Source organism: Trachemys scripta, chromosome 4, assembly GCF_013100865.1.
Source record: "Trachemys scripta elegans isolate TJP31775 chromosome 4, CAS_Tse_1.0, whole genome shotgun sequence".
NCBI classification, from domain to species: Eukaryota; Metazoa; Chordata; order Testudines; family Emydidae; genus Trachemys; species Trachemys scripta.
In genome coordinates this window covers 62,758,437-62,786,373 of record NC_048301.1, presented here as the reverse complement: position 1 = coordinate 62,786,373, position 27,937 = coordinate 62,758,437, and the positions used below count along the sequence as shown (strand labels likewise).

The 27,937-nt window shown below is 41.3% G+C and overlaps 1 protein-coding gene across 3 annotated transcripts in view; it reads left to right on the top strand.

Moving 5' to 3' along the window:
• The window catches only part of ZNF106 (zinc finger protein 106), a 76,512-nt gene that overhangs the window by 35,062 nt on the left and 13,513 nt on the right, over positions 1-27,937 (top strand). For 2 of the 3 annotated variants that reach the window (XM_034769172.1, XM_034769174.1), the window contains 11 exons: positions 134-203; positions 1,619-1,773; positions 1,876-1,936; positions 2,292-2,660; positions 11,403-12,192; positions 12,701-12,756; positions 13,948-14,093; positions 17,948-18,082; positions 19,638-19,754; positions 21,201-21,392; positions 26,199-26,261. In XM_034769172.1, the coding sequence (XP_034625063.1) occupies positions 134-203; positions 1,619-1,773; positions 1,876-1,936; positions 2,292-2,660; positions 11,403-12,192; positions 12,701-12,756; positions 13,948-14,093; positions 17,948-18,082; positions 19,638-19,754; positions 21,201-21,392; positions 26,199-26,261 (2,154 nt within the window). The remainder of the gene's footprint in view (positions 1-133; positions 204-1,618; positions 1,774-1,875; positions 1,937-2,291; positions 2,661-11,402; positions 12,193-12,700; positions 12,757-13,947; positions 14,094-17,947; positions 18,083-19,637; positions 19,755-21,200; positions 21,393-26,198; positions 26,262-27,937) is intronic. The other variant, XM_034769173.1, reaches the window with a different exon arrangement.

Genomic DNA, 27,937 nt, shown 5'->3' with positions numbered 1-27,937 from the left:
ACTTGCCTGGGAAAGACATGGTAGATATTTAAATTCTTATTGTAGCCCTAGACATTTGTAGGATGTAGACTTAAGCTTTTTAATTGTATTGTTCTAACTTTAATGAATGAACTTTTCTATGTATAACTTTTAGGAGGGATCATCTCCTGAAATCCCAAGTCTAGAAACAAAGAATAAAAGAAGGAAAATTAAAGGCAAAAAAGGTCAGTGATACCAGGTGTGTGTGGGAGGACACAGCATGAAGAGGTTATGAGTATATGCCAATGCTGCCTTGATAACAATTGGTTTTTAATAAAAGTTGGTTTGAGGCTTTTCTCCCCTTCATTGTGATTTTCGGTTTGCACTTCCCCCTCCTCCTCTCCCCCAGTGTCATGGCTGAACACTGCAAGGCTTGTGATACTCTGCTTATCCTACATGAACACTGCAGTTCTGTGGCTGAGTGGGACATTGTGCTCACTAAAGGCATACAAAAGGGTGCCTGTGACGATGTCAGCCAAGCTGTAACTGGATATTGACAGGTAGGTAATGTTGGGAGCAGAGCAAGAAAGTGAGAGTATTCTTGTTCTACTCCACCTCATTGTGTAAGATGGCTTCCTTAGTCTGTTCTTGCTCTCACACAATCTTAAAATGTGAGCTATAATCTACTTTTGAAGCTTTTCTGATATTTCCTTTGTATATAATGTGTAATGAAGTAAGTGTTACTGGGCTGAGTGCTAGCAAAAGCAAAATTAAGAAGTATTTTTGTAAAACATTTTTCTGTTCCTTTGGAATCTTGTTCCAACACCTGAATGACATTTTCCATTTCACTGAGAGGACGGATGGCTTTGTTAAGGCATATGACTTGGAGTCAGGATATCAGAGTTCTATTCCTGATCCTGCACATTTTCTTTGTGATTTTTGGGACATATCACTTAATTTTTCTTTGCCACAATTTTCTCAACTGTAAGAAGCAGATGAGACTTTCCTTGCATGAGTGTTGAGACCAAATTGTTTGTAAAGAATGTTGATTTCATCAAATGGATAATAATGATCATAGCCTACCAGCAAGAAATTTTGTTCTTATCACCGTCCTGCATTCCTCAAAAGATAAAGTCAGTTTCCATGATATGGCTGCTGCCCATATGGCTAAATGGGTGCTTTTTTTTTTTTTTTTTTTTTTTGTCGTCATGTCAGGGAGATGGTAGCCAATTCTGATTACAGGATTTTTGGATCCAGTTCATCATCATCCTCATGCTGATATATAGTCAGACTTCCCCACTTCGTCCGTCTTGCTAAGAAGCAGATGCAGCTGATGCCTGTCTAGTGAAGCATCTGCTTTGTTCCCTGTTGCGGAGACCTGGAGGACAAATAAGACTTCCTCCCAGAAAAATTCCAGGGAAATAGGGCCAAAAATGCCCCTTCTGTTGCATTCTCCTGCAGCCTTTTGATGGTCTCTCTGTTCTTCGAATCCTGCTTCCCCTCCTATTGGAGTACTGACTGACACTTCCAACTCATCATATGAGATTTATTGAGTTCATTGCTTAATACTGTGATACAAAAAAGTCTCCACAAAAGTGACCTGTTAAAATGAATTGTAAAACATGAGCTGCACTCTAAATTGTGCTTATTTCTCTTACAGAGCGTTCTCAGGTAGACCAGTTGTTGTCCATTTCCCTGAGAGAAGAAGAGTTGAACAAGTCACTGCATTGTGTGGATGACCGCCTCTTGCAGGCTCGGGCTGCTCTGCAGGCAGCCTATGTTGAAGTTCAACGATTCCTTGTATTGAAACAGCAGGTAACTGCAGGCTTTTTGTGCTGTCTGAACTAGAAATTAACAGCCTTCAGTTGTGCTTGATAGGGCTGATTGAATCACTTTCTCTCCCCTCTCCCCCCACAGATAACAATGGAGATGAGCGCATTGAGGAGTCAGAGAATTCAGATCCTGCAGGGGCTACAAGGTACTGAGATTTAACAATATTGCAGTGCTAGCATTCTGACCTGTATTCTGTAAGCTTAAGCTTGTGTGCTGATCTTGTATTCAGTTTAACTTCGAATTTGCTCATGAAAGTTCAGGATAGGTTGGTACAACTTAGTAAGCTTCCCATGTCCAGTTTTGTTAGGCCATTCCTGTGTTGCACTGTAAAGCTTTCTACTATTCAGATTGGATGGCTTTTCAAGAGTGTCATGTAGTGGGCCCAGTAAACTCTTGATTGAATTTTTTTCCTTCTTGTCTCCATTTATTTCCTCTTGAGCTGTTAAAACCAAACTTCCCCAAACAGTTAATGTATGGGCATTTGCTCCTTCTTTCTCTAGAAACCTATGAACCTCCTGAGAGGTCAGAACAGCTCACCTGCAGCATCTCAGATGAAAGAAGAATTAGCAGATCCGTGACAACAGCTGATCTAGCTCTTCCTCCTTCAGGTCACTTCTTCCCCCTTTTGGAGACTTCTTCATGTCTCTCCTCCCACACATCCCCTTCTGGTACTCCCTTGGGAGCCTCTCTCCGAGTGAGCACCCCACCTGTGTTCCAAACCCCTAGGACTATCACAGCCAGCATTGTTCCTGATTCATCAATGCAAATTAAACAAGAACCTATGTCTCCAGAGCGTGGAGAAGAAAGTGTGAATACCGTCCTCCATGGCTCTGTGTGCACTCCACAAGCAGAACTGCAGCAGAAGGATGGTATGTTGGTTTATCTTCCTTTTAAAGACTAGCTTTGTGAGAATGTGGAAAACCACTTTGTTGAAAGAGTAAAAGTTATTTAGGCTTCAAACCTGTAAGCTACTCTGCATGGGTGAACCCCCATTGACTTCAGCCACAGTAATCATCTTGCAGAATTGGGGCCTTAATTTGTAACAGACTTAAGTTACCCCTTTTTAATTTTATTGATTGGTTTAAATGCATATCACAGCTTCTAAAACTAAAGGCTTATACTTTTGCTTCAAAAGAAAAAAAATAAAAGGCCAGGATTTGCATGCAACAGTCTCTTAAAAATGGTGTGTGCATATATAATATGGTGGCTAGTGAGATTGTATTAGCTTCTAGTCCATATTGTAACTGGAAGCAGTACAGCACTGGTAGCCACCTACACAAGGCAAAAAATGCTTAAGCAAGAGATTTAAACACTTTTGGCCAAACTAAATTAAGGATCTTCTGGGCTTTCTGGATGGGTTCAAATGGGATTAAAAAAACAAAAAATCCTCTATTACTCTTGAGTTGCAAGTGGGATTTAATAACTAGATTCAGAGATCACATCATTAATACTACCCTCTTTCCATTGCTTGAAATCTGAATTACCGTGAGTGGTATTAAATTATTTTCATTATTCTCTATATAGCCTTTATCCTGCCAACATATATGCTTAATTTTACTTGTGTGAGTGATCCCATTGAAATGAATGGGACTACTAAATTGAGTAAAGTTAAGCAAGTGTTTAAGTGCTAGCAGGATAAAGGTCATGTTTGTGAAATTGAAATCTGGAGTGTAGCTGGAATTACTGTGATAAATTGTTTTTAAAGTTTTTAAAACAAAATAGATGCATAAAAGCTCCTGAGCTCCAGTTTACTTTTGAAAAGAATTTAAGCCAAAGGAACCGAAATCCCACTCATTTTGTTTTTCCCCAGTGAAATGTAGGCACTTTTCTGCAAATCTTACCTTCAGTATCTACCTGGGCTAGGCTGGGGTGAAACACACACTGAACCAGTGTTTGACCTTTCTTCTCCCAACCTAGGGAAATATCAGTGAAAGAAACAGAGAGAAAAAACACAAGTTTTTTTTGTTAAATTAAAAATACTCTATGTTGTACTTCATAACCATATTTATTTCTCAAACATAAACCATACATTGTCCAAAGTAAAGCTTACAGTTTTGTATATAAAACAGAAAAGTCCATGGTCTAATTTTTTTGCACTTTCAGATTATTTTTTCCTAGTATGGATTCTTGTAGCTATTAAATTTCTTATGTTCAACTATGTTGCATTAATGTGGATATATTTAATTCATTATACTTTCCTTTTCCTTTTTCAATTCTAGCATCTAGTAGGGAACATGTAGGTCTAAAGATAGATAGAAAAAATCTCTTATCCAAGGCAAAGTATTGCAATCGTTACTTTAAATTGCTTATATTATTGTATCCTGAATGTGGTGTTCAGCCTAAAACAAGGGTGCCAACTGCCTTACCAAGTTAAGTATTTGCCTTTCCATTTTTAATGGCTTAAGCAGTTAGTGATTTTTGTCATTTTGGGGGGCATCAAAGATGAACAGAGGACTGCTCCTGCATGAAGCTAATGTTGAGGAGCTGCTGGAGGGCATGGAACAGAGACTTAAGTGATTGCTGTGGCTGCAATGGCATAATGTCTCTCTTGCAGAATCCTCAAACTCGGTGCTCTTATTATGAGCTTCAATGACTTATTTAGTGGCACAATTCAAGTTAAAGAATTGGATTAAACTGATTCTCTACATTTTGAGATGAGCATGAATCTTGCTACTTGACTCGTTGCAATGCTTACGTTTAACTTTAGAAGAATTGTTTTCATAACTTCAGTCTATTCAGTTGTATGCTTCCTACTACTTTCTTTTTTGGTACATTAAGTCTAAACTGTGGGTTGGTATTTGAGAGTCCAAATTAATTTCTGTTTGCAATATTGATTAGTTTTCAGATCTCTCTCTCTCTCTCTCTCTCTCTCTCTCTCTTACTCACACGCACACACACACTCTCTCGCACACACACTCTCACACTCTTAAAATGAGCAACGGCCACCTCGTGAATTTAACACTGGCAAAAATGCAATGAGCTAACCCATTTTATAGAGATTCGCCAGTGGATATCTTGCCCACTTTCCGTAGATTTATATCTAGCATTCCAAATTCCCCCAAAATTCAGCTCCACATCCTTGTCTCTCTAACATGCAGATGAGTTGAGTTGATTCCACTCAGCTATGCGCTTCTCTCCAACCTCCCTTCACCTCCTCTTTAGGAAGTTCTCAAACACCTATATTTTCCTAATAGGGATAGCAAGCACCTTGATTTCATCAAGCCCCATTTTAAAATAGCTGGTTTTTTATTCACAGTGTAAATTAGAAAACTGTTTCTGTTTTAAAAAAACAAAAAAACCTTTCAATGATGTTAAATATGTAGTGACAAAAGGTTTAAAAAAAAAAAATGGCAGGAATCAGAACACTGATAAAACCAGCTGAGGTTTTTTCCCCACTGGGGTGGTTGAATGGGAGTAGGCACCTTAGCTTCTACCAGTTATATCTAGGATGTGAATTTAACCGTTTGCATGCATTCCTGCCATCCCAATGTTCTAATTTGATATGGTCACAACTGTTTAAAGCTTGCTTAAATATTTGTTTGTTCTGCCTAGCTGTGGATCTAAGAGCATCCATGTGTATATCGGCAGTGGTCAAAAATAACTTAAATTGCTCAGAAAAATAGCTTTTCATTAATTTTGATAAATATGCTCTCTTCTCAGCAATTGCCTGAAGGGAAGCCTTAATTATAAAATTAGAAAGCCTGGGATGGCCAATTGGAGCACATTTAAAGTAGAATAATTTAAAGGGTCATCCCAGAGAATCAGATGTGTACCCTCTTGTGTCTGACTGAAAACTATCAACTTTTCAGGAAGGTTGCAGAAGCTTTAACTCACCTTTTTCCAAGAGATTTCTAAAGAGAAATATTTTTGTACTGTTGGTAGCATCTCCTTTCTGGCAAGAGCCTGTCCCATGTGGCATGAATAGGGATTGTTGGAATTAATAGTGTATTTGACATTATTAATATGGGAGACTAGCAGACTCTGATTTAACCATAAATTCCTTTATTAAATCCAAAGGTCAAATGGTATTTTATACAGTTGCTCTAAAAATAAGCAGTCACTACACACAATACAATAACAAAGTATTCATGAGCACATGATCAGTATTCTTACAGATAGGCCAGACCTGGGGAAAACTGTCTCATCCTGGTGTGCTCCAGCATGATCAAATAGGGTCTGACAAAGAACCATGAATCTGAAGGTTCTCTCTACCATTCAGCTAACTTGTTAGCTTTAGCAAAAACCCAGTTTGAAGCAGTTTATCCTTGTTATTTTCCTTCCTCATCGCCTCCCCCTCTTTGCTTACCAACAGAACAGTGGGAAGGTTTTTGTTTTTCTTTGAGACAGTTTTTCTTTGTCTTGTTACTGCAGCTTTTCATTTGATGAGTTACTTTTTGAACCATACATTTTCCCAACACTAAGTAATATTACTTATTCTCATAGCCTTCTTTTACTTGCTGATTGTGCCCTTCTCTGTACCAGTCACAAACAAAATATATATTATTTTCTTAGCATAAGTATGGTTAATTAAATTTCATAATTATCCCTACATTCCCCAACTTAAAACCTGCACACCTATACAGGTTTTACTATATTAAGCGTTTAAATTACATTGATAAATGAACAAAATTGGAATGATAGTTGCTACCATGGATATAATCACACATTGAATGCTTGTTCCGCCCAGGAGGGGCTAGCCAATTCCGTTACTTTCCTGTTTTGTTGTTGCATTTCAACAAGGTGTTCAGAGGTTCTGGCCACTAAACTTTTAAGAGCCAAGCTTAAAGAAGGAATGGAATGTCCAAACTCAGGTATTGTCTTTAAAGCATCCTTCTGCAATTTTAACTTTGCCTATGTTTCAGTTACATTATGAAAAAACTGGCAGTGGATATGTTTTTATTTATCACATGAAATTCAGGTGTGAAACAGCACATAGGGCAATTAAAATAATATTCCCTGGGTCCATACCGGATGTGGTCCCCTTCACACAATGTATTCTCAGTATAGATAGTTTTTACTTTACCAGATTTCCACATCTCAACTGTACTGCGCAATTTATAGGCAGTTCCCCCTCTTGTAAGCCCCCATGCCAGCAATTCTGACTGTGAGACATTAAACCTACACATGTAAGTGTATCCCTTAAACAGTAGTACAAGTCTGGGGCTTTTCAGATCTTGTCATTGTCTTGCAACTGTATTTGAGGAGGGAAAACAAACTCCTTTTACACCATACAGCCTGCAGTGGTTTCACATTTAACTTCATGATATTGGACCCTTGTTAACTTTCTTACCATGCACCAACTGATATCACCTTTCTTGTATGTATCAAATGTAACTTTTTTCTGTGGTGATAAAAGGGCAAGTTTTCATGCTCCATATCACTTAAGGCTGCATTTACTTTATATAGCAGGTATCCCCCACATACTGCCCATGTTATCATTAGAACACATTGACAATCCCATACTTCCTTTAAAAGCAATTATGTGTATATTATATACCATGAAGAAAGTTTCTCTAATGAGTCCTTGGTATTGTGCATCCACTGAATGAGGTACATTTGCTGCAAGCTTCTTTTTAAATGCTTGGTCATGTTCCCAAAACGTCTCTCTGTTTGGTTTCAGAGTGACATACCAATCCCAGACAGCTTATATCCCAGGCCGTTTCTCCAGAGCTGCTTCGTGTTTCATTGCTGCCCCACCTTGGCAGGCTTATGCATTTTAATACACTTTTAACCAGAAAGTCCTTTCAACAGTTCTTAACCATATGCCATCAAACTCCGGTGGGCACAATCCATTAGATAACTGCAGTACGTGCAGTATCATTGGCACATAAATAAACTGAACATCATTGTACAACACTTCTTTGAGGGGCCTTAATACTGCTTACTTTCCTGGGGTCTGCCTCCACCCTGGAGCATTCTGGCATTTCCTTCTCTATATGTGGTATTTGTGCCACCCTTATTCCTACCCTCCTTGATTTCCAAAAAGGTACATATTGATATGCCCATTTCTTGTAAAATTTAATCAGACACAAAATGTATAATGCCTCTCATGTCTAGCCTATGTATATTCCTTAAATAGGGATTCACAATCACCATGTTTTCACTTGTTGTCAGGCCACTTAGATAAAATATAAATAACATAAAAATAAATAAACAATTGCAGAATTGTATGTGATATCCAGTGACATTGAAATACATGTCTGCATCTACCTGAAGAAACACTTCAGTGCGCTGGGCATGCACACACCTGAGTCAGATATTTTGCCTAGCAGTACCCATAGAGGGGCAGCACCCATGGCTCTGGCCCCTCCCCTGTTGATATGAGGCAGCACTTCCCCAACCCTCCTCAGTGCCTTCTCACCGCCTGTGGGTGGAGTTGGAGCTCTGTGTAGTTCAGTCTTAGCCTGATTTTTTTATTGTATATAGTTTGTATTAGTGTTAGTAGTTTAGTGTTCATGTTCGTTTTAGTAGCTTTTCCCCTGGTGATGCCCTCACTGGGGTTCAAACACTGTCTTTTGTGTGGGGGAGCGACCCTGAGCAAAGTCCCCACATACGGTGCCTGCTTTGTCTTGGTGAGGCCCATCTCAGAGAGCATAGTTCAATCTGTAGATCATTCAAGAAAAGAACTGAGGTGGCCCAGGACCTTCACCTCAAGAAGCACCTGCTCAAACAGGCCATGTGGCCTGATCTGGTACCAATGTCCTCATCCAGCCAACGATCACCCTCTTGCTCTGAGTGCAGCCACTTCACTTTTGGGAACAAGCACACCTCCAAAGAGGTTGAGGAGCCATTCCTCGTCAACTGCACCCAGGAAAAGGTCACATAAGACCAATTGAGATCACTCCAGGTCTTGAGGTGACTCTTCTGCCACATACTCACCGACAATACCAACATGATGTATTACGTAAACGAGCAGGGGGAGCATGTTTCAGGTTGCTCTGCCTAGAGACGATGAATCTGTGGCAATTTTACATCAAGGAGGACATTACTCTGATAGATGTCCACTTCCATGGAGTGCAGAATCATCTCATGGACCCAGTACTTTTCACTGAGTCATGAGTGGCACCTGAAGATGAGTGTCTGTCTTCCAGGTCATCTTCGCCGTGTAGGACATTCCCACAATTGACAAGTTTGCCACAAGCGAAAACAGGAAATGTGTGATCTGCTCAGGGGGGCTCCCTCTCTGACACCTTATACTGCAGCTGGCAGTCGACTCTTCTGTACATCTTTCCCCCAATCCTAGTCCATTCCCCAGGTCATCCTGAAGCCCAAGGCTGATGAGGCCAAGCTTATCCTCATGGCCCTGGCATGTCTGAGACAATGTTGTTTCTCCCACCTTCTTGCGCTATCGATTCAGCCTCTCATACCACTTCCTCCTCATCGCAACCTGCTCACTCAGAACCACGGCTGCACTTGCCCTCAAATGCTCAACTCCCTGCATCTCGCAGCATGGCTGCTGCTTGGTTGAATGAAGAAGAGCGGTGTCCAGTAGCTGACCAAGAAGTCCTATTCATCAGTAGCAAATCCTCTCACAGGATAGCCTACTTAGCTAAGTGAAAGCGGTTTTTGGTGTGGTCCTTATCCTGAGGACTCCAACCAACGTGGACTTCTATTCAGGACATCTTGGAGTACCTGCTACACCTCCAGAAATTTGGGCTTACACTCAGTTGACAGAGTGTATCTGGCCACAGTATCAGTTTCATCTCCCTATTCAGGGGAAATTGCTCTTCGCCAACGCTATGGTCATGAGATACCTAGAAAGGGCTTCTCTGTTTATTCCTTCCGGTGCAAGAACCGGTCCCCTTGTGGGACTTAAACACTGTTTTGGTGGCTCTAATGGGCCCTCCATTCGGGACCCTAGCATCCTGTCCACTGGGCCTCTTGTTTCAGAAAACTGAGTTCCTGGTTGCCATTATGCCTGCAAGGAGGGTGAGAGAGTTGCAGGCTCTGATGGCAGGGCCACCTTAAATGCAGTTCTCCAAAGACAAGGAAACTTTGCAACCACACCCAAAGTTTCTATCCATAGTGGCCTCTGTTTCATCTGAACCAGGCGATATATTCAGTGTTTTCTGTTTGTGCTCAGGTGATAATAGCAAGGACTGCATAATCAGGGGACAGGACCCCTACTGGAGCCTCACTAGCAGCAGCTTCATCCGCTCTTATTTTTCTTGCTCAATTCCCCATATCTGGAATGAGCTTTTATCTTAACCACATCTATCACTGAGTTATCCAATTTATCTACTAATTTCCATATATACATAGGACAAAAGGGCTTGATAGCATACAGGCTTGTGCTTTGCGTACTACAAAATTAATTCATATTCCACCAAGGGAGGTATGTTGTCAAGGCATCCGATCCCTTGAGAGTCTGAACATGTTACACCAGCCAGTACTTGTCCTTTATTACACAGAGATAATGCCTCTGCCACAGAAGCCAATTCAGCATACCTGGCTGAATGAGTGTGTACTCGATGAGAAGCGCAGTCAGGAAAGTAACAAATACTTTCCTCATGGATTGTATTTTCTAAATGGACAACCAATCTAATTCTCATTTACTGAGGGACAGTCTACACTCATTGATATATTTTGCTTTCCACAACCAAATCTCTGTACAACCTTTCTTGAGTGATGTACCCGAGTATTCGGATTCTAATATCTAAACTGTATTGTTAAATCTATTCACCTAAATTTGGGTTGTTGCTGATTATATACTCTATGTATCATATGACTTTTAAAAAACTAACTTTTTATTCGTGGATAATCTAAGCACTATACCCAGATGTACAGGCACTCTTTTCACAACCTATGGGTTATATATTTTTTTAACATTAGCTTTAACATTTTTACATATGTACTGCACAGGTTCAGCCTGAATGGGGGGAGCCCAAACAGCAAATCCTGTGACTACAGTCCCTTTTTGGTGATAGAACGACCCCATAACGTATATATTGCCATATCCTCAGTGTACAGCCCTTCAGAATTTAAATTATGTGCTGCATGTCGCATAAAAGGGTTAGGGTCCCCTTTTTAGAGAAAATTTCTCCAGGACATTGTGTGGAGTACCACAATTAATATTCCTGTTGGTAAGGGTGAGCGATGTTTGAGAGGACAGACTTCAGTTTGGTGGTCTTCCAGCAGCAAGGGCCACTAGCCTAGGTATAGACACTGTACCATTTTTGATTTTACCAAACAAAAGATACTTTAAGGGAGTATGAGTAAGGCACAGTTTTATGCATCCCTACCCCACCAGTTATCTAAAAATATTAGAGCCCACTTGCTGTTGCAAGTGCACTTTGCTTCCGGGTAAGTTTGTTCTTAAGGTGAATTCCACTTGACATGCTAACGACACTTTTTAAAAAAGTGTTATTTCAAATTAAGGCCAATCAGCTATTAAGAAACAGACAAGGCTTGCATAATGAACACAAGATGTATGTGCACTTCTTTCGGTATTAAGAAAACATTCTACTTTTAAACATACAGCTATGTTATGGATGTAAATTTTCAAATAGATTGTAATAATTCTTCCAGCTCATTATTAATAAACCAAGGGGTTCTTATGCATAAATATTAATTACTGCAGAGTGAACACATTGTTCATCTCTTTTCTTCAGTAGATATCAGCCAGAAAACTTCTGTGTATCCAGTTATCTCCTCAATCATGTCCTTGTCAGAGCTGACTACTTGTTTCCAACAGACTAATCAAGATGTTCACAAGTCTGCTACAGATAAGGGGCGGACCATAGTATCTGGGAACCCTTCCCCTTCACAATCACCATCTATTCTCAACAAACAAAAAGGAGAGATTGAAACCGTGACTGAAATCACTTTACCAGAACAGCGTAGCAGCTCCCTTGCAAATCAGTCTCTCTCTTTAGAAACACCTTTGGACAAAGATCCCAAACTACCAGCAGAACAGCCTGAGCATCCGGCAGAATCCACTCTGGTCTCTGCAGAGAACAAAGGAAAAAAGAGAAGGAAAAAGCTAAGGAAAAAGAAAACATTGCGCGCAGCCCATGTGCCTGAGAACAGTGACACAGAACAGGATGTTATTGACTCTAAACCTATTCGGAAAGTCAAGAGCGGGAAGGTGCCCACTGGGGGAAAGGTTACTACATCCACCCTTCTAAGACAGGAGGATGGGGGCACTCATGAAGTAGACAGGAACAAAGATGATAATGAGAGTGATGCCTCTCTGGAATTAGTAGAAACTGCAAACCCCCAGTTTGAGGTGGTGGCCATCAACTCATCAGAGTCAGGAGATGAGAAACCAGACAGCCCATCTAAGAGGGACACCATGAAATCCTCGGAGCAAACTTTAATGGAGGCATCTCGCTCTGGTTATGATGAAGTGAGCTCCACCAGTGAGATTGGCACAAATTATAGGGATGGCATCAATAGCAGGTAAGGTGGAAAGTGGGATTATAGTAGATCAGGACAGATTTCTCACGTAAAAAAGGTCTTCCAAAATTTTCATTCAATGGCCCTTTTTTTTCTTGTGTGAAAAGCTTAAAACATGGGGAAGTTGGAGCAAATCTCATTCCTCAAGGCTTCCAGCACTGAAATGAGAAAAGATGAATATTTATGCCTATACATGCTGCTAGTTAAATCGTCTGAAATTCTTCTCCACAGTACTCCTGCACTGTTCCATACTAACTTCTGCAGTAACTAAAGTAAGGCCCCCTTCAGAGAGAAGGTGTTTTTTTGTTTTTTTTTTAAGGAAAATTGCATAGGGCTGTTAGGAGTGAGTGCTTTCATAGCCCACAGAGGACTCCTATACTTTCCCTACAATACTTCTGATTAAAATATCCTGTTTTGGAGTATCACTGAAGTTCTTTACTGAAGTACATTTCACTAGCTTTCCTGAATACCAACAAGCAAAGTCAAATCTCTCTACTCTTTTATTTTACAGTATGGCTGAGACTCTCCCTTCTAGATCACCAATGAGATGTTCAAAGAACTCCTCAGGTATATTATTGGTGTGCTTTGCTACTTTAAATGGGTTTAGGGTATCTTCTGGAAATTTGAGTTAAAGTACAGTCCAAATGTGCTTTCAAAATATTGCTGTTCTTTTTGATCTTCAGAACTTAAGCTCAAAATAAGAGTGGAAGACACTGCATAACAATCGTCAGCATGGGTCACTTACCCTATTCCTCATCAGGTGCACTGTGCCTGTTTCCCTTCTGATCCACAGCCCCTCTTGGGTGGTGAGGTGAATTTTAGTAACTTGGGTAATGTAACTGTTTGGCTATGTAGAAAGTCCCTCTTCTGGGAATAAACTAGTCCAAATGCTAAAATACATACAAGGCCCTCCTTCCTCCCAGGGTTCAAACAGCTGCCTCGGTGGTCATAAGAGTTCACCAGTTCATGTCCCTGATTGCTGGGGTAGATACCAGATTTTGCCCCTCCCCTGAGTTCAGTAGTCTTTGCAGCTTCTTCTTGGGGTCCATTAGTCCTTTTAGTGCACATGTTGCTCACTCACCTGTGCTACAGCCACAGTCCTTAAATTGTGGAGAGTGGCCAGCTCTAAGCCCAAGACTGCTCTGCTCCACTACTTTCCAGGGTCTTTCTGGAGATGTCTGTGTAGGCCTTTCCCCCGGTCTCTTTAAACAGCCCTTTGCCATTCCCTACCCAGCATCTTTTCCTGTTCCCACAGGGAACTATTTCCTGTCTCTCTTCTGATGAGCTTCCCCAGCAAGCTGTTCTATGCCCTGGATTTCTCTGCTGCTGGCCTTTCCAGGTCAAGCCCTGTTTCCAGCTTCATTTCCAGACCTCTTCTCTGGGCTATTTTGGAGACATTTCTCAGCACATCTTGCACCTTCTGGGCATCACCTCGTACTGAGAGAAGGCTGTCTGCTTTTATAGCTCATTAGGCAGTCACATGACCCCTTGGTCGTTCATGTGCTCCACCTGAGAACTACAGCTCTTAGTCCCTGACTTTAAAGGGACTGAGGCCCCGTAACAGGCATGCTGACCACCCCTGCTCTTAAAGGGCTAGATGTCTGTTACATATTTTTTTATTTTGTTTTACTTGTGGACTTTTTTGCTAAAGGTGATGATAGTCAATAGTACGGACAGTCTTATTACTTATGCAAAGTTTGTGTGAATAAAACATTCCGATTGTTAAAGTGCAAGCTTTGATAACTCTCCATTCTGCAGAAGTGTCTTCAGAGCCAGGTGAGGATGAAGAACCTACGGAGGGGAGCTTTGAGGGACACCAAGCTGCAGTGAATGCTATTCAGATATTTGGGAGTGTGCTTTACACCTGCTCAGCAGACAAAAGTGTCCGTGCCTACAATCTGGTTGTAAGTAGGGTCATCATGGAGACAATGTACTAGTAATATTTTGCAGTCTTTAGATTTTTGTAAAGTCCCTTTTTGTGTTTAGAAAAAATCTTCTTAAGGAATCATTTATAGCTTGTGTTTTTTTTTTTTTTTTTTTAACTCTATACATCAGGGGTAGGCAACCTGTGGCGCGCGTGCTGAAGGCGGCACGCAAGCTGATTTTTCAGTGGCACTCTCACTGCCTGGGTCCTGGCCACCGATCTGGGAAGCTCTGCATTTTAATTTAATTTGAAATTAAGTTTCTTAAACATTCTAAAAACCTTATTTACTTTACATACAATAATTTAGTTATATATTATAGACTTAGAGAAAGAGACCTTCTAAAAATGTTAAAATGTACGCGAAACCTTAAATTAGAGTGAATAAATGAAGACTCTGCACTCCACTTCTGAAAGGTTGCCGACCCCTGCTATACACAAAGTTTGGGAACTCTAATAGTCCAAGCTAACCCCATTAGGGCTTTTGTATGCTTGCTTTCAGCATGACAATTAAGGCTTGGTGAAAGATTTTATGTAGAAAATGTTCTTGAAGAGAAATTTGATATATTTTTCTCTTTAAAGAGAAGCTTGGTTTCCACTGCCTTTTTAAGGATGTCAGTTAGCTAGCAAGTACCATTCTAGACTAGAGGAAGTTCAGTCATTCCCTATTGCCCATTGGGATTGGAGAAGGTATATTATCCAAATGAGAATTGGTCTCTTATCCTTTCGCAGAGGCCTGAGTTTGTGATCGTGACCACCACAAAACCAACAAACCTTAAACAAAAAGCCTTCTTTACATTTCTTATGGGATATATTTTTAGTAGGGAGATCTACTGAAATACTGACTGACCATAGCTTAATATAGTCCTGTTGCTATTACACAATTCTTATGAATGATAAGCAATCAGAGTTCAAGAAAACTGCCAAAGATGCAAAACTATATAGGTAATGCATTCAGACACATAAAAAGGCATAACATTTTAAAGTAAAATCACACCACCAAGGATCTTCAGATCTTGTTCTTTAATCCAGTGAATTAATAATACTTGATAATAGTTTGTTTTCATCCATAGATCTCCAAAGTGCTTTACAAGAATGGGACTAGACCAGTGGTCTCCAACCTTTTTATGCCCAAGATCACTTTTTGAATTTAAGGGCAACCTAGGATCTACCCCACCCCTTCCCCGAGGCCCTGTCCCTTTCCCAAAGCCCCGCCCCACTCATTCCATCTTCCCCCCCCTCCCCCTTTCTGTCACTCGCTCTCCCCCACCCTCACGCACTTTCACCGGGCTGGAGTTAGGGGGGTTGGGTTTGGGAGGGGGTGCGGGCTCTGGGTTGGGGATGAGGGGTTTGCAGTATGGGAGGGGGCTCTGGGCTGAGCCTGGGGCAGGGGGTTGGGGTGCAGGAAAGGGTGAGGGGTGCAAGCTCTGGGAGGGAGTTTGGGTGCAGGAGGGGGCTCTGGACTGGGGCAGAGTGTTGGGGTGCAGGAGGTGGTACAGGGTGCTAGCTCTGGGAGGGGGGTCAGGGCTGGGGTTTGGGGGTGCAGGAGTGGGTTCGGGTGCTGGCTCCAGGAGAGGGCTCAGGGCTGGGGGTTGTGGTGTGGCCTCCCGCCGGGCAGCACTTAGCTCCAACCGCTCCCGGCCTGTGGTGCAGCGCGGCTGCCACTAAGGCAGACTCCCTGCCTACCTTGGCCCCACGCCACTCCTGGAAAGGGCCAACGTGCCCCTGTGGCCCCTGGGAGGGGATTGAGGGGGGCGGCGGCATGTGGCTCTGCATGCTGCCCCTCTCTGCAAGCACTGCCCTCGCAACTCCCATTGGCCACAGCTCCCCATTCACAGCCAATGGGAGCTGCAGGGGCGGTGCTTACAGGCAGGAGCAGTGTGTTGTGGGAGATCTCTGCCCCTTCCCGGGCCGCGCTGGCCGCTTCTGGGAGCGGCATGGGGCTGGGGCAGGTGGGGAGCCTGTCTTAACGGCAGCCCCACTGCAAAGCCGGAGATCGCGATCGACCGGTTGTTGACCACTGAACTAGACCTTTGGTTTCCTGATTCCTGGTGCTCTGGACCAGTGGTTCTCAACCTTTCCCAACTACTATACCCCTTTCAGGAGTCTGAAGCCTGAGCTCTGCTGCCCGGGGCTCAAGCATGTAACTTAGTTTCATGGGGTCCCCTGTGGCATGGGGCCCCGGGTAATTTCCCTGTTTGCTACCTCCTAATGCTGGCCCTGTACTTGCAACCTCTCCTATACCCATCCTACAACCCCCCTGGGGATTGTGACCTCTAGGTTGAGAAACACTGATCTAGATGAGTTGATGTACCCCCTGGAAGACCTCTGTGTTCCCCCAGGGGTATGCATACCCCTGGTTGAGTATCACTGCTTTGAACTATGCTGCCTTTCTAGACTTTTTAGCCTGACGGTACTTACACAGTATAGATTGTGCAAGTGTGCTGGGATTTCTGTGGGACTAGAATTACAAGAGAATTACAAGAGTGTATTGTTTATTATGAAATCTGGATAAAAATCTGGTGTCCCTCATTACATCTTTCTTGTGCTGAAATAAACACCACTGTAACAGGAAATGTATGGGGGTGGGGTTGTGAGGCATCTTGCTACCACCTGCCCTGAGCATGAGGAAACCTTGTGTTTTCCTGTCAAGGTCAGCTCCCCAGCTCTTCCAGCCACAGACAGCACAAGCATTCTCCTCTCAGCTGATGCAGACTCTGCCATCCCTTTGCAGGTTAGCAATAGATATACTCCAACCCCTAGGTGTCGCCCTGCAGTTCTCAGCCCGTTAATCACTGGACCCTCACATAATTACCAGATCCTCTGCTCCCAAAGGAATAGTACACCCCAGTTTACCAGTTGCAACCTGGATCACAGTTCCACTAAACACCTCACACTTAATTTTTTTATAGTGAAAACAAGAATTAAGTTTATTTAACAAAGAATAGAGATTTGAGAAGAAGCAAGTAGGGTTAGTGGACCCAAAGGTTTACATATAAAATAAAATCATAACACTTAATTCTAGAGCCTAAACATATTTAACAAGAGGGCATCTTGTTAAATAAGGTACTGTTTATCCAAAGTTGTTGTCACCGCATTTTTCAACTAGGGTGGCTGAGACCCTCCTTTCATGAGACCAAACCCATTGGCAGCTCGTCTTCCCAGATGAAAGATGCCAGGGCATCTTTCTGCACACACACATATATTGGAACAGTCCTTTTGTTTTTTTGTTTTTTTACCGGTAAACAGGTTTCCCTCCCTTGCTGTTTACCTCTTCCTGTTAATTTCTTCTCTTGAAGTCCCTTCACTCTCTTCATTAGCATTTGATTCAGTATCCAAATATACTTCCAGTGTAAGACGCACAATTAACTATGCTCAGGCAGGGATATAAGTATCTGCTACCTCCTTTCTGGAGGAATCTGTCTTAAGGTATGCCACCTCTGAGTGATCTGACTTTACCTCCAGGCTCTTAAGTGTGTGTGTGTGTGTGTGTGTGTGTGTGTATATATATATATATATATATATATAGGAAGTTATCTCCTTATATATTATCTGCACATACATTTTGCAAAGATTATGATGATCAGTATGATGCAGGCTTTCAGTAGGATCTCACATGACATTCTTTGGTGAACTACCACACCCAGGGAATCTCTGTAACCCTTATGCACCCCGTGCCCCCTGCCAGCTAGCATCAAGAGTTCCTTGAGTCACAGAATTCTGTTGCTTTACTGGAATCTGAGAGTATGTGTAGGTTTGTGTAAACATTAGGTAGAGGGAGAAAAATTAACCTATATTGTAGTCTACATGTTAACAGCCTTTGTGTTCTACTTTTAGAACAGGAAATGTGTGGGTGTCTTTGAAGGACACACTTCCAAAGTGAACTGTCTCCTGGTTACTCAAACAAGTGGGAAGAATGCAGCCCTCTACACTGGCTCCAGTGACCACACAATCAACTGTTACAATATCAAGGTACTCATAAACATGATATTAATGAGTTAAACTTTGCACCTTTGTGTGAGAATCTCAAGGGGCTTTTCAAATATAAATGAACCAAATCTTTCAAGTCTCCATGAGCTATATGATATCCCTATTCTACACATGATGAAACAAAGTGACCTGCCCAAAGTCACAGATCAAGTTAACGGCAGAAACAGAAATATAACTAAGTTATCTTCTGACTCCCAGTTCTGTGTTTAAACAGTGTATGTGTTGTGATACAAGATTTGAACAGTATGAGTTGGTATGGTCAAAGTAACTGGTAAGTTATTCAAATTATCCCAAACAAGTGCCAATAAAAACTTATTAGCACATTATCATATTTTGTGTTCTACATATTTTATAGATACTACTTTAGAAATGTTTGAGTTTAAGAACAGGTACAGTTTTTGGTATTCTTTTACTTTTTAAAGTCAAGTTCTTTGATGCAGTGAGTCTTAACTGTACAGGCTTTCAGTAGTTAGATCAGTATCTTACGTTGTGGAAGGGCTGTATACTATTTGACGTCAGGTTTATTTCCCAAATAAATTGTGAGATGTCAGGTGGTCCAGGACAAACCTTTTGTAGGCTTCTGGCTAATGTAATTGAGGGAAAGGTTGCACGTTCCCTGGAGGGCATTCTAAATGTCTGGAATATTAATAGTCCTGGCCAAAGATGAATGAGTGGGCTAGGTGCAGGTGAGCTAGTCAAAGGGGATAAATTGTATTTATCATGCATTTGGATAAATTCTGAGATATTGTTTCTATGACTGACCCAGTATTCTTCAAAGTTCCTGTATCTGTTTTACAATAACTTAATAATGGCTGGTTCCTGAACAATTTCACTGTGCTGCCCAATTCTACTGGCTGGTTTTTGAATTCAGTAGGCTCTTTACTCAGGCATAGAGGGTAATGGCAAGTTAAATGAGGTAAGCAGAGGTAATTGAGATGGAAGACAACCACTTGGAAGTGCATATCTCAGTTAACTTATTGTATTTTTTTTCTGACTTTCTCAGTAGTCTATGAAAAGTGCATTTCACTTGGGAGTATAGGCAATACAGCTCTCATGGGAGTCAACGGTGTTCTGAGGGGATGAAGCTGAGCTTCTCATACCAGAGGCAAAGGAGCAAGTTGGAAGAGAGCTGCTTAATGTGGCCTCTGTCAGGGATCAATGAAAGGAAGGTCTGTCCTGCTGAAATTGAGAGTCAGGGTGGTTCTTGACCTTGAAGGATTATGGAGTTAGATGCCTGCTTCCTATGGACAAATTGTTTTGGGTCACTGATCTATATGGAAAGATAATACCAGCTGGGTATCATTCATGCCACTCCCCCCATGGGGAAATGCTAAGCTAATGCCAGTTGAGTTGGGGTGGGAGTGAGCTCTTGGAACAAGAGCTTCACATGGGCAGAAGAACTTTTCCATTACTGGAGAGAAGCAACACAATTCATAGGCAAGACAAATGACTCATTTCAGTGTTTCCCAGTTATCTAAAAATAGTCTCCCAATTTTTCCACTAATGACAAAAGCGGTAAGTATTTGTTTCTTGTCAGACCAGGGAGTGCATGGAGCAATTGAAATTGGAAGACCGGGTGCTCTGTCTGCATAGTAGATGGCGAATCCTGTATGCAGGCCTGGCAAATGGCAATGTGGTCACTTTCACCATAAAGGTCAGTGTATTTGAAAACTGGAATGTCAACCCATTTTGAAACAGTTTTTTAGCAGGTATCATTCTCTTTTCTTCCTACTCCCATTTCCAATTCCATTTTGTCTCTTGAATAGCAAGAATATTCATAACTATTGCATATCAAGATAGTAGTTAAGTCATTTTCTGTTTCGGATTTATATGTCCCTGGATGAACTTTCTCCCCTTCACCTCCTTCCAGGTACTCCATGTGTCCTCACAGGAATTCCCCTGCCTACCGCAAGGTTCCCTGGAACTGAACTTTTGTGGTTGATAAAGGCTTAATGGCACTTGCTTCTCTGTGTGCTATGACTCCTCACTAAAACATGAATGGGGTCACTGCAGAGTGTACGAGATACAAACCTAGGAGAGAGGTATCCAAACAGGCCTCTTGTTTAACAGAAAACTAACCTTAAGGCCACAGAATGTTTTAAATAAAAACACAAACTTATCTCATTATTTGCTTAGATCCGGAGCCACATGCGACTCTTCAGAAGTTAGTATGCGGCTCCTTGTATAGGCACCAACTCTGGGGCTGGAGCTACAGGTGCCAACTTTCCAATGTGTTTCCAATGTCCCCACTCCACCCCTTCCCACCCCCTCCTCAGCCTGCAGTGCCCTTGCTCCTCCCCCCACCCCCCCTAGCCTCCTGCATGCCACAAAACAGCTGATTGGGAGGTACGGGGAGGGAGGGGGAGGTGCTGATTGGCGGAGCTGCCGGTGGGTGGGAGGCGCGGGGGGCGGGGAAGGGGAGCTGATGGGGGAGGAGCTGTTGATGTATTACTGTGGCTCTTTGGCAAGGTACATTGGTAAATTCTGGCTCCTTCTGAGGGTCAGGTTGGCCACCCCTGGCTTAGATTGACTCCAGGCTCATTGCTCAAAACTATCCTAGCAAAATAAGCTCATATTTTAAGGAGATCTAAAAAGAGGGCTTGTTCTGAGAGCTCAAGAGCAGAAGTATCATGCCAGTGAACCTCAAATTATTTTCACACTAAATGTGAAGAAACATACTTCATAATCATGTGGTACTTAATGAATAATGAAATATCTAAGTTCACATGCCTCATCTAGCAATTCTGTTCTTCTACCACTGAAGAATAAAGACTATTTCTTTCTACTGGTCAAATTGTAAGCGCAGCTCACTGGAAAGAGGCTAAATGAATATGTAATGCAAAACAAACTCCGTTATGATAAATTAGGAATACTTGTTTAGGGGTTCTCAGAGGGAACGAAGAATTAGCTTTAGATTTTTAGATTACATTTTAATCTTAAACAGTATTCCATCAGTAGTGGTAGTTGCACCTTTTTGTCTTTTTAGGTATGTAGAAGAGTAATATCAGATATATCTTCAGTCTGAGGAATCATATCCTTGAAGAAGGATGGACTCAGTGATCTACATTCCTTTCAATCTTTTGACTTCTTTATTTTGCAGAACAACAAGCAAATTGATACCTTTGAATGCCATGGCCCTAGAGCAGTCAGCTGTCTAGCCACAGCTCAGGAAGGAGCACGCAAGTTGTTGGTAGTGGGGTCCTATGACTGTACCATCAGTGTGCGGGATGCTCGAAATGGACTGCTTCTCCGAACTCTTGAAGGTCATAGCAAAACAATACTCTGTATGAAGGCAAGTACCTTGGGAAGTAACAGTTTTTGGCAAATGATGTAATCACTATATGTTAAGGAGACTATTTACTTATTTCAGGTACTTTAGCATTTTGATATTCCCATAGACAGGGGTTCTCAACCTTTTTCTTTCTGAGGCCCCCCTCCTCCCCCCAACATGCTATAAAAATTCTGCATCCCACGTGTGCCACAACAGCTGTTTTTCTGCATACCCAGAATATTAAAGCCAGGGCCGGCGTTGGAGGGTAGCAAGCAGGGCTATTGCCTGAGGCCCCATGCCATAGGGGGCCCCGCAAAGCGAAGTTGCTCGAGCTTCGGCTTCGACTTCAGCCCCAGGTGGTGGGGTTTGGGCTTCAGCCCCAGGTGGCAGTGCTCGGACTTTCTGCCCTGGACCCCAGCATGTCTAACGCCAGCCCTGATCTCTGATTTATTTTGGCAGACCCCCTGAAACCTGCTTGCGGCCCTGTACCCCTGGTTAAGAATTGCTGCCATAGGAAATTTTATCTGTATTTTGACTAAAAATAAAAATCCATTCATTTGTGAAAAGATTCCCCAACTCTGAGCACTTTCTGCTGGCCTTGCTACCACAATTGATGCCTTTTCTAGTGCTGCTGCTATTGCACTTCATAGTACTAGTGTATGCAAGAGGGATGTTGATTTCAGAAGCCCAAGGGGGCGGTGGAACAATCATCTTGCCAGATGGAAGAAAGGAAACTCTTGCCTATTTTGCCTGTAATTCACTCTGGAAATTTTGAAAAGATTAACTCTATGGAGAAAGTACTCACAATGTCCCTTTAGACATATCCCCTCCCTCCAAAAGCCTTCTCTATATTCAGTTTATACTGGTATAACTAACTGTGGTTAGAAATGTGATTTTTGTGATGGAAATAGTTGTATTGATTCAATCCCACTCCTAATGTGGATGCTGATATACCAGTGGGAAGCTGCCTTAGACTGGTGAATGGGAATAGCAGCCTTAGACTTTTCTGTTTGGGAATAGCTGTACTGGTATAACTGCATCCACCCTAGGAGGGGGCTGTATCACTTTAAGTATATAGATAAAGTGGCACGACTTCTTTTGTGTAGACATACCTTTAATGATTGATAATAATGTGCCCACTCTAACATAAAGCATGATGCATATGTTTTCTGCATTACTTGCCAGCTCTGGCCCAGACCTGCTCTTTTTTCACATTAACTTGCTCCTGCCATCTACACGCATATTGGAGTACATTTATGTAGTCTTAAAAGTTTTTTTGCTTAATTTTGTGTGCTTAAAAAGTGCCAGATAGGTAGCAGTGTAGGGTGTTCATGTCTTGTGTCCACAAAGCAGAGTTGCAGATGCAAAGCACATTTTTCCCCACATAGCCTCACTGTCTTAATCCCGAACTGAAGTGAATACTTTTTTTAATGGGTAAAATCTAGTTTAATCTTTCTGCCCGTTCATTCCTAGGATTCTGAGATTCCAGGTCAATTTGTGTGTGTGTGATGGTTTTGGTATTGTGAACACTGAGATCTGTTTCCTAGGAACTGAACTGAGATTACTAACTCGTTTCACTTGCTACTAGCTGGGGCTGGATTTTAACTAGTTATTGAGGGGTGAAAGCCTGGATGGTTCTGGGCTTGGTAGTCTGGTATGAAGCTGTGACATTACTCAGGGTACAGTCTGGGCTGTTGAACAGCTGTGTCCCCTCAAGTCTCCAACCTGAGGTGCCTGTTACACTGCTTTGCTGAAAGAGCAACCACTGCTGGTCTGTTTACACACAGCCTCCAGCATGTAAATTACTCTGTTATATTGTACGAATGCTATAGCCAGGCACTCCTGAATTGCACTGCAGAGCAACACCAGCAAATTCCCAGTCCCAGACTTTCCCCCAGAAATGTGCGTCTTATACTGCCCAGTACTCTTGTGGAAAATACAAGCTTATATAAAGTCCACCATTTCATTAATAGAAAATGTGTACAAATCCTGTTTATCTCAAATGGAGTTTCCCAAACACTTCAATCCAAGCACACTCGTTTAAGATAAAACAAAACAAGTTTATTAACTACAGAAAGATGGATTTTAAGTGATTTACAAGTAATGAGGCATAAAAGTAAGATATTAGTTGCGTTTTACTTTTTAACAAGCTAAATTAATTCAAAGCAAAGGTCTCTCTCACCACATGCTTCAGCAATCTTTCTGGCTGGATTCCTTTTGGCCAGGACTCCTCCCCCAGTTCAGTGTTACTTTCCTTGTCCTTCAGGTGGTGGTGATGCCCTGGGCAGACAGAAAGGGGGGAGTCTCTTGGGGTGTCTGTTCCCCTTATAGTTTTCTTTTTCTTTGAAAATCATCTCCAAGAAAGTCTATGGCGACTCAGCTGTTTCTTTGCCAAGATGTAAATTTCTCACTCTCATCCTTTTTCCTGCCAAAAATGGTCACTTGACCAGATGATAGTCCATTTGATCTTGTTGACACCTGGCTGAGGTGTGGGTTTGTTTTTTGTTTCTGAGGAACTGATTTGTGGCTTTTTTTGCAGACTTGGAATATGTCTCAGTAATATCATACAGTAGACTTATAACATTACATACAGTGTTGCCAGACACATTTTACCAGGACAATAATGATCAGCAAATTGAGTTTTCAAATGATACACCTCATAAGGCATATTTTCTACAAAACTTATAAGTATTGTAAAAGGGGTAAAAATAAGGGTGCAGATTGTCATAGAAGCCTATCTACTGCTTAAACAATCTGAAGCTTAAGTACTTGTACTGGGTGAGTTTTATTGTCCTGTTCAGAACAGATTTTGCTGGTCCCCTAACCTCTAAAGAAGACAATGGATTTTACAAATAAAGCTGATAAATAAGCATTTTATTTGACCCAAACACACACAATTATATCTTTGCCCGGGATGTAGGATGAATCTTTTTAAATAAAAATTGCAATGTTTTGGATGTATGTATATATTAGAGCTGTCAAACGATTAAAAAAATTAATCACAATTAAAGAACAATAGAATACCATTTATTTTGAATATTTTTGGATGTTTACTACATTTTCAAATATATTAATTTCAATTACAACACAATACAAAGTGTACAGTGCTCACTTTATATTTATTTTTGATTACAAATATTTGTGCTGTAAAAAACAAAAAAATTGTATTTTTCAATTCACCTCACACAAGTACTGTAGTGCAATCTCTTTATCATGAAAGTTGAACTTACAAATGTAGAATTATGAACCAATAAAACAGTGTTAAAATTTTAGAGCCTACAAGTCCACTCAATCCTACTTCTTGGTCAGCTAATCATTCAGACAAACAAGGTTGGTTACAATTTGCAGGAGATAATGCTGCCAGCTTCTTGTTAACAATGTAACCTGAAAGTGAGAACAGGCGTTTGCATGCCACTGTTGTAGCTGGCGTTGCCAGATGCGCTAAAGATTCATGTGTCCCTTCATGCTTCAACCACCATTCCGGAGAACATGCTTCCATGCTGATGAGGGATTCTGCTTGATAACGATCCAAAGCAGTGCGGACTGAAGCATGTTCATTTTCATCATCTGAGTCAGATGCCACCAGCAGAAGGTTCTTTTTTGTGATTTGGATTCTATAGTTTCCGCATCAGAGTGTTGCTCTTTTAAGACTTCTAAAAGCATGCTCCACACCTTGTCGGTTTTGGACGGCACTTCAGATTCTTAAACCTTGGGTCGAGTGCTGTAGATATTTTTAGAAATATCACACCAGTACCTTCTTTGCGTTTTGTCAAATCTGCTGTGAAAGTGTTCTTAAAACGAACATGTGCTGGGTCATCATCTGAGACTGCTATAACATGAAATATATGCAGAATGCAGGTAAAATAGAGCAGGAGACATACAATTCTCTCCCCAAGGAGTACAGTCACAAATGTAATTAACACATTATTTTTTTAACGAGCATCATCAGCATGGAAGCATGTCTTCTGGAATGGTGGCCGAAGAATGGAAGGGGCATACAAATGTTTAGCATATCTGGTATGTAAATACCTTGCAACGCCAGCTACAAAAGTGACATGTGAGCACTTGTTCTCACTTTCAGGTAACATTGTAACTAAGAAGTAAACACACTTGTTTGAGCGATTGGCAGAATAAGACATAGGACTGAGTGGACTTGTAGGCTGTAAAGTTTTACACTGTTTTGTTTTTGAGTGCAGTTATGTAACCAAAAAAAATCTGCATTTGTAAGTTACACTTTCACAATAAAGAGATTGCACTTCAGCACTTGTATGAGGTGAATTGAAAAATATTATATCTTTTGTTTATCATTTTTAGAGTGCACGTATTGTTAATCAAAAATAATATAAAGTGAGCACTGTGCATTTTGTATTCTGTGTTGTAATTGAAATCAATATTGAAAATGTAGAAAAAAGTCCAAAAATATTTAATACATTTCAATTGGTATTGTATTGTTGTAAGTGTGATTAATTGCAATTAATTTTTTTGAGTTAATCGTGAGTTAACTATGATTAATTGACATCCCGTGTGTGTATGTATAATATATAGTGCATAAATGTCACCGTTTACCGTTTGGGCATCTTAATGTGTTTCCTAATGTTGTAGCTAGACATTGAATAATTAATTTTTAAGGGGTTCTTCGCACTAGATTAAAAGATTGGAGGGGGTCGGATACAGGAGGAAGTGTTGGTGAAGTCAATACCCCTTGGTGAAATATATTGCTACTTTAAAGTAAGCAAATCCTTACTCAAGTAGTGTGTACATGTTTCACTCATATATTAAAAATGATACAGAAGTCAAAACTAACTGTTCTGTTGTCCTCTTTAAAAGGTTGTGAATGATCTGGTGTTCAGTGGCTCCAGTGACCAATCTGTCCACGCCCACAATATACATGTAAGTCATTCAGATCTTTGAAACCCTAAATAGCTTTTATTGTTGAGGTGATAAAAGCAATGAGAATTTCTTTGGAAGCCCATATGCTTAAGAGGATATGGTGACTCTTACACTATGTTGTATAGCACCTTTCTATCTGAGGAACTCAGAGCACTTTGTAAACATTATCCTTCATTCCTAGGATATTGAAAAATTGGAGAGGGTTCAGAAAAGAGCCACAAGAATGATAAAAGGATTTGAAAATGTGCCTTTTAATGAGAGATTCAAGGAGTTCAATATATTTAACTTATCAAAGAGAAGGTTAAGGGGTGATTTGTTCACAGCCTATAAGTACCTACATATGGAACAGAAGGCTCTTCAGTTTAGCAAACAACTGTATTACAAGATCCAGTGGCTGAAAGTTGAAGTTAGATGAATTTAGACTAAAAAGTAAGGCATGCATTTTCAGCAGTGAGTAATTAACTATTAGTACAACTTACCAAGGGTTGTAGTAGGTTTTCTATCACTAGAAATTCTTTAATCAAGATAAGATGTTTTTCTAAAAGATGTGCTCTAGTTCAAACAGGAACTAATTCAGGAAAGTCTGATGTCCTGTATTATTCAGGAGGTGTGACTAGATGTCGATGGGTCAACTGCAGAGCTAGAACTAGAAATCAGAAATCCTGACTTCCAATCCCCAACTCACACCAATAGGATTACTCCCTTCTCTCTTTTGAAAATGCTGCTTTGCTTTGAAACAATATCACAGATAAATTAAAAATTCCAAAAGCCATGATGCAAAGTGATGGACACAGAATAATTAGTCTGGTGATGTATTTGGTGCCACTGGTAATGTGGTTAATTCTGTTTAGCAACTGCTGGTTCTGCCTCTTAAACTTCGGGGGGGGGCAAGTACCAGTTCCGAGTGGTTGTGGTAATATGGTTGCAAGTGTACTTTGTCACAAATTATGCTTTACCAAATGGGGCAGAAGGTTGGAAATGAGGAAGCTATAGGACGTCTAGGAAACCGCAACTGGTAACTTCAAGTCACTTTTTGGGTTTCTATAAGCAAGATAAAAACTACTGCAATTACTTTTTAAGTGAGATACATACCTGAGAAATATATAATGTTCAATTAAATTTATCAGGTGGGCATGACTAAGATTTAAAACTTTTAAAAGGAGCTTGCCCAAAACTAAAGTTAGCACAGCAGTTGCAAAGGCAGTTTAAATAGGTACTGCTGTACTTGCCTGGAAGGGGCAGGAGAAAGATGGGGACTATCCCTTCCTCCAGAATCCCTTGGACCCAGAGCAGTGAAGGGGAGACCCTCATCTGGGGGCAGTAGAACCCATATGGCTGCCTACTCCTCGGGGAATTCTGCACCAAAAATTGACAATTCTACACACAATATTTTAAAATTCTGCATATTTTATTTGTCAAAATAACACAATATAATCACTCCAGTTTCAATTATTTTGGTAATTTATTTCAAAATACCCATCAACAAGTATGTCAACAATACAGACAGCAGCAAAAAAGAAAGTTTAAAGAAACCCCTACAACAGCCCAGTTCCAGCTGAGTGGAGACCCCAGAGCCCAGACACCTGCACTCCCATCCCCCAGAGCCTAGCTGCAGAGCACCCCCTGGCCCAGACACCAGCATCCCCCCAGAGTCCAGACACAGGGCATCCCTCAGC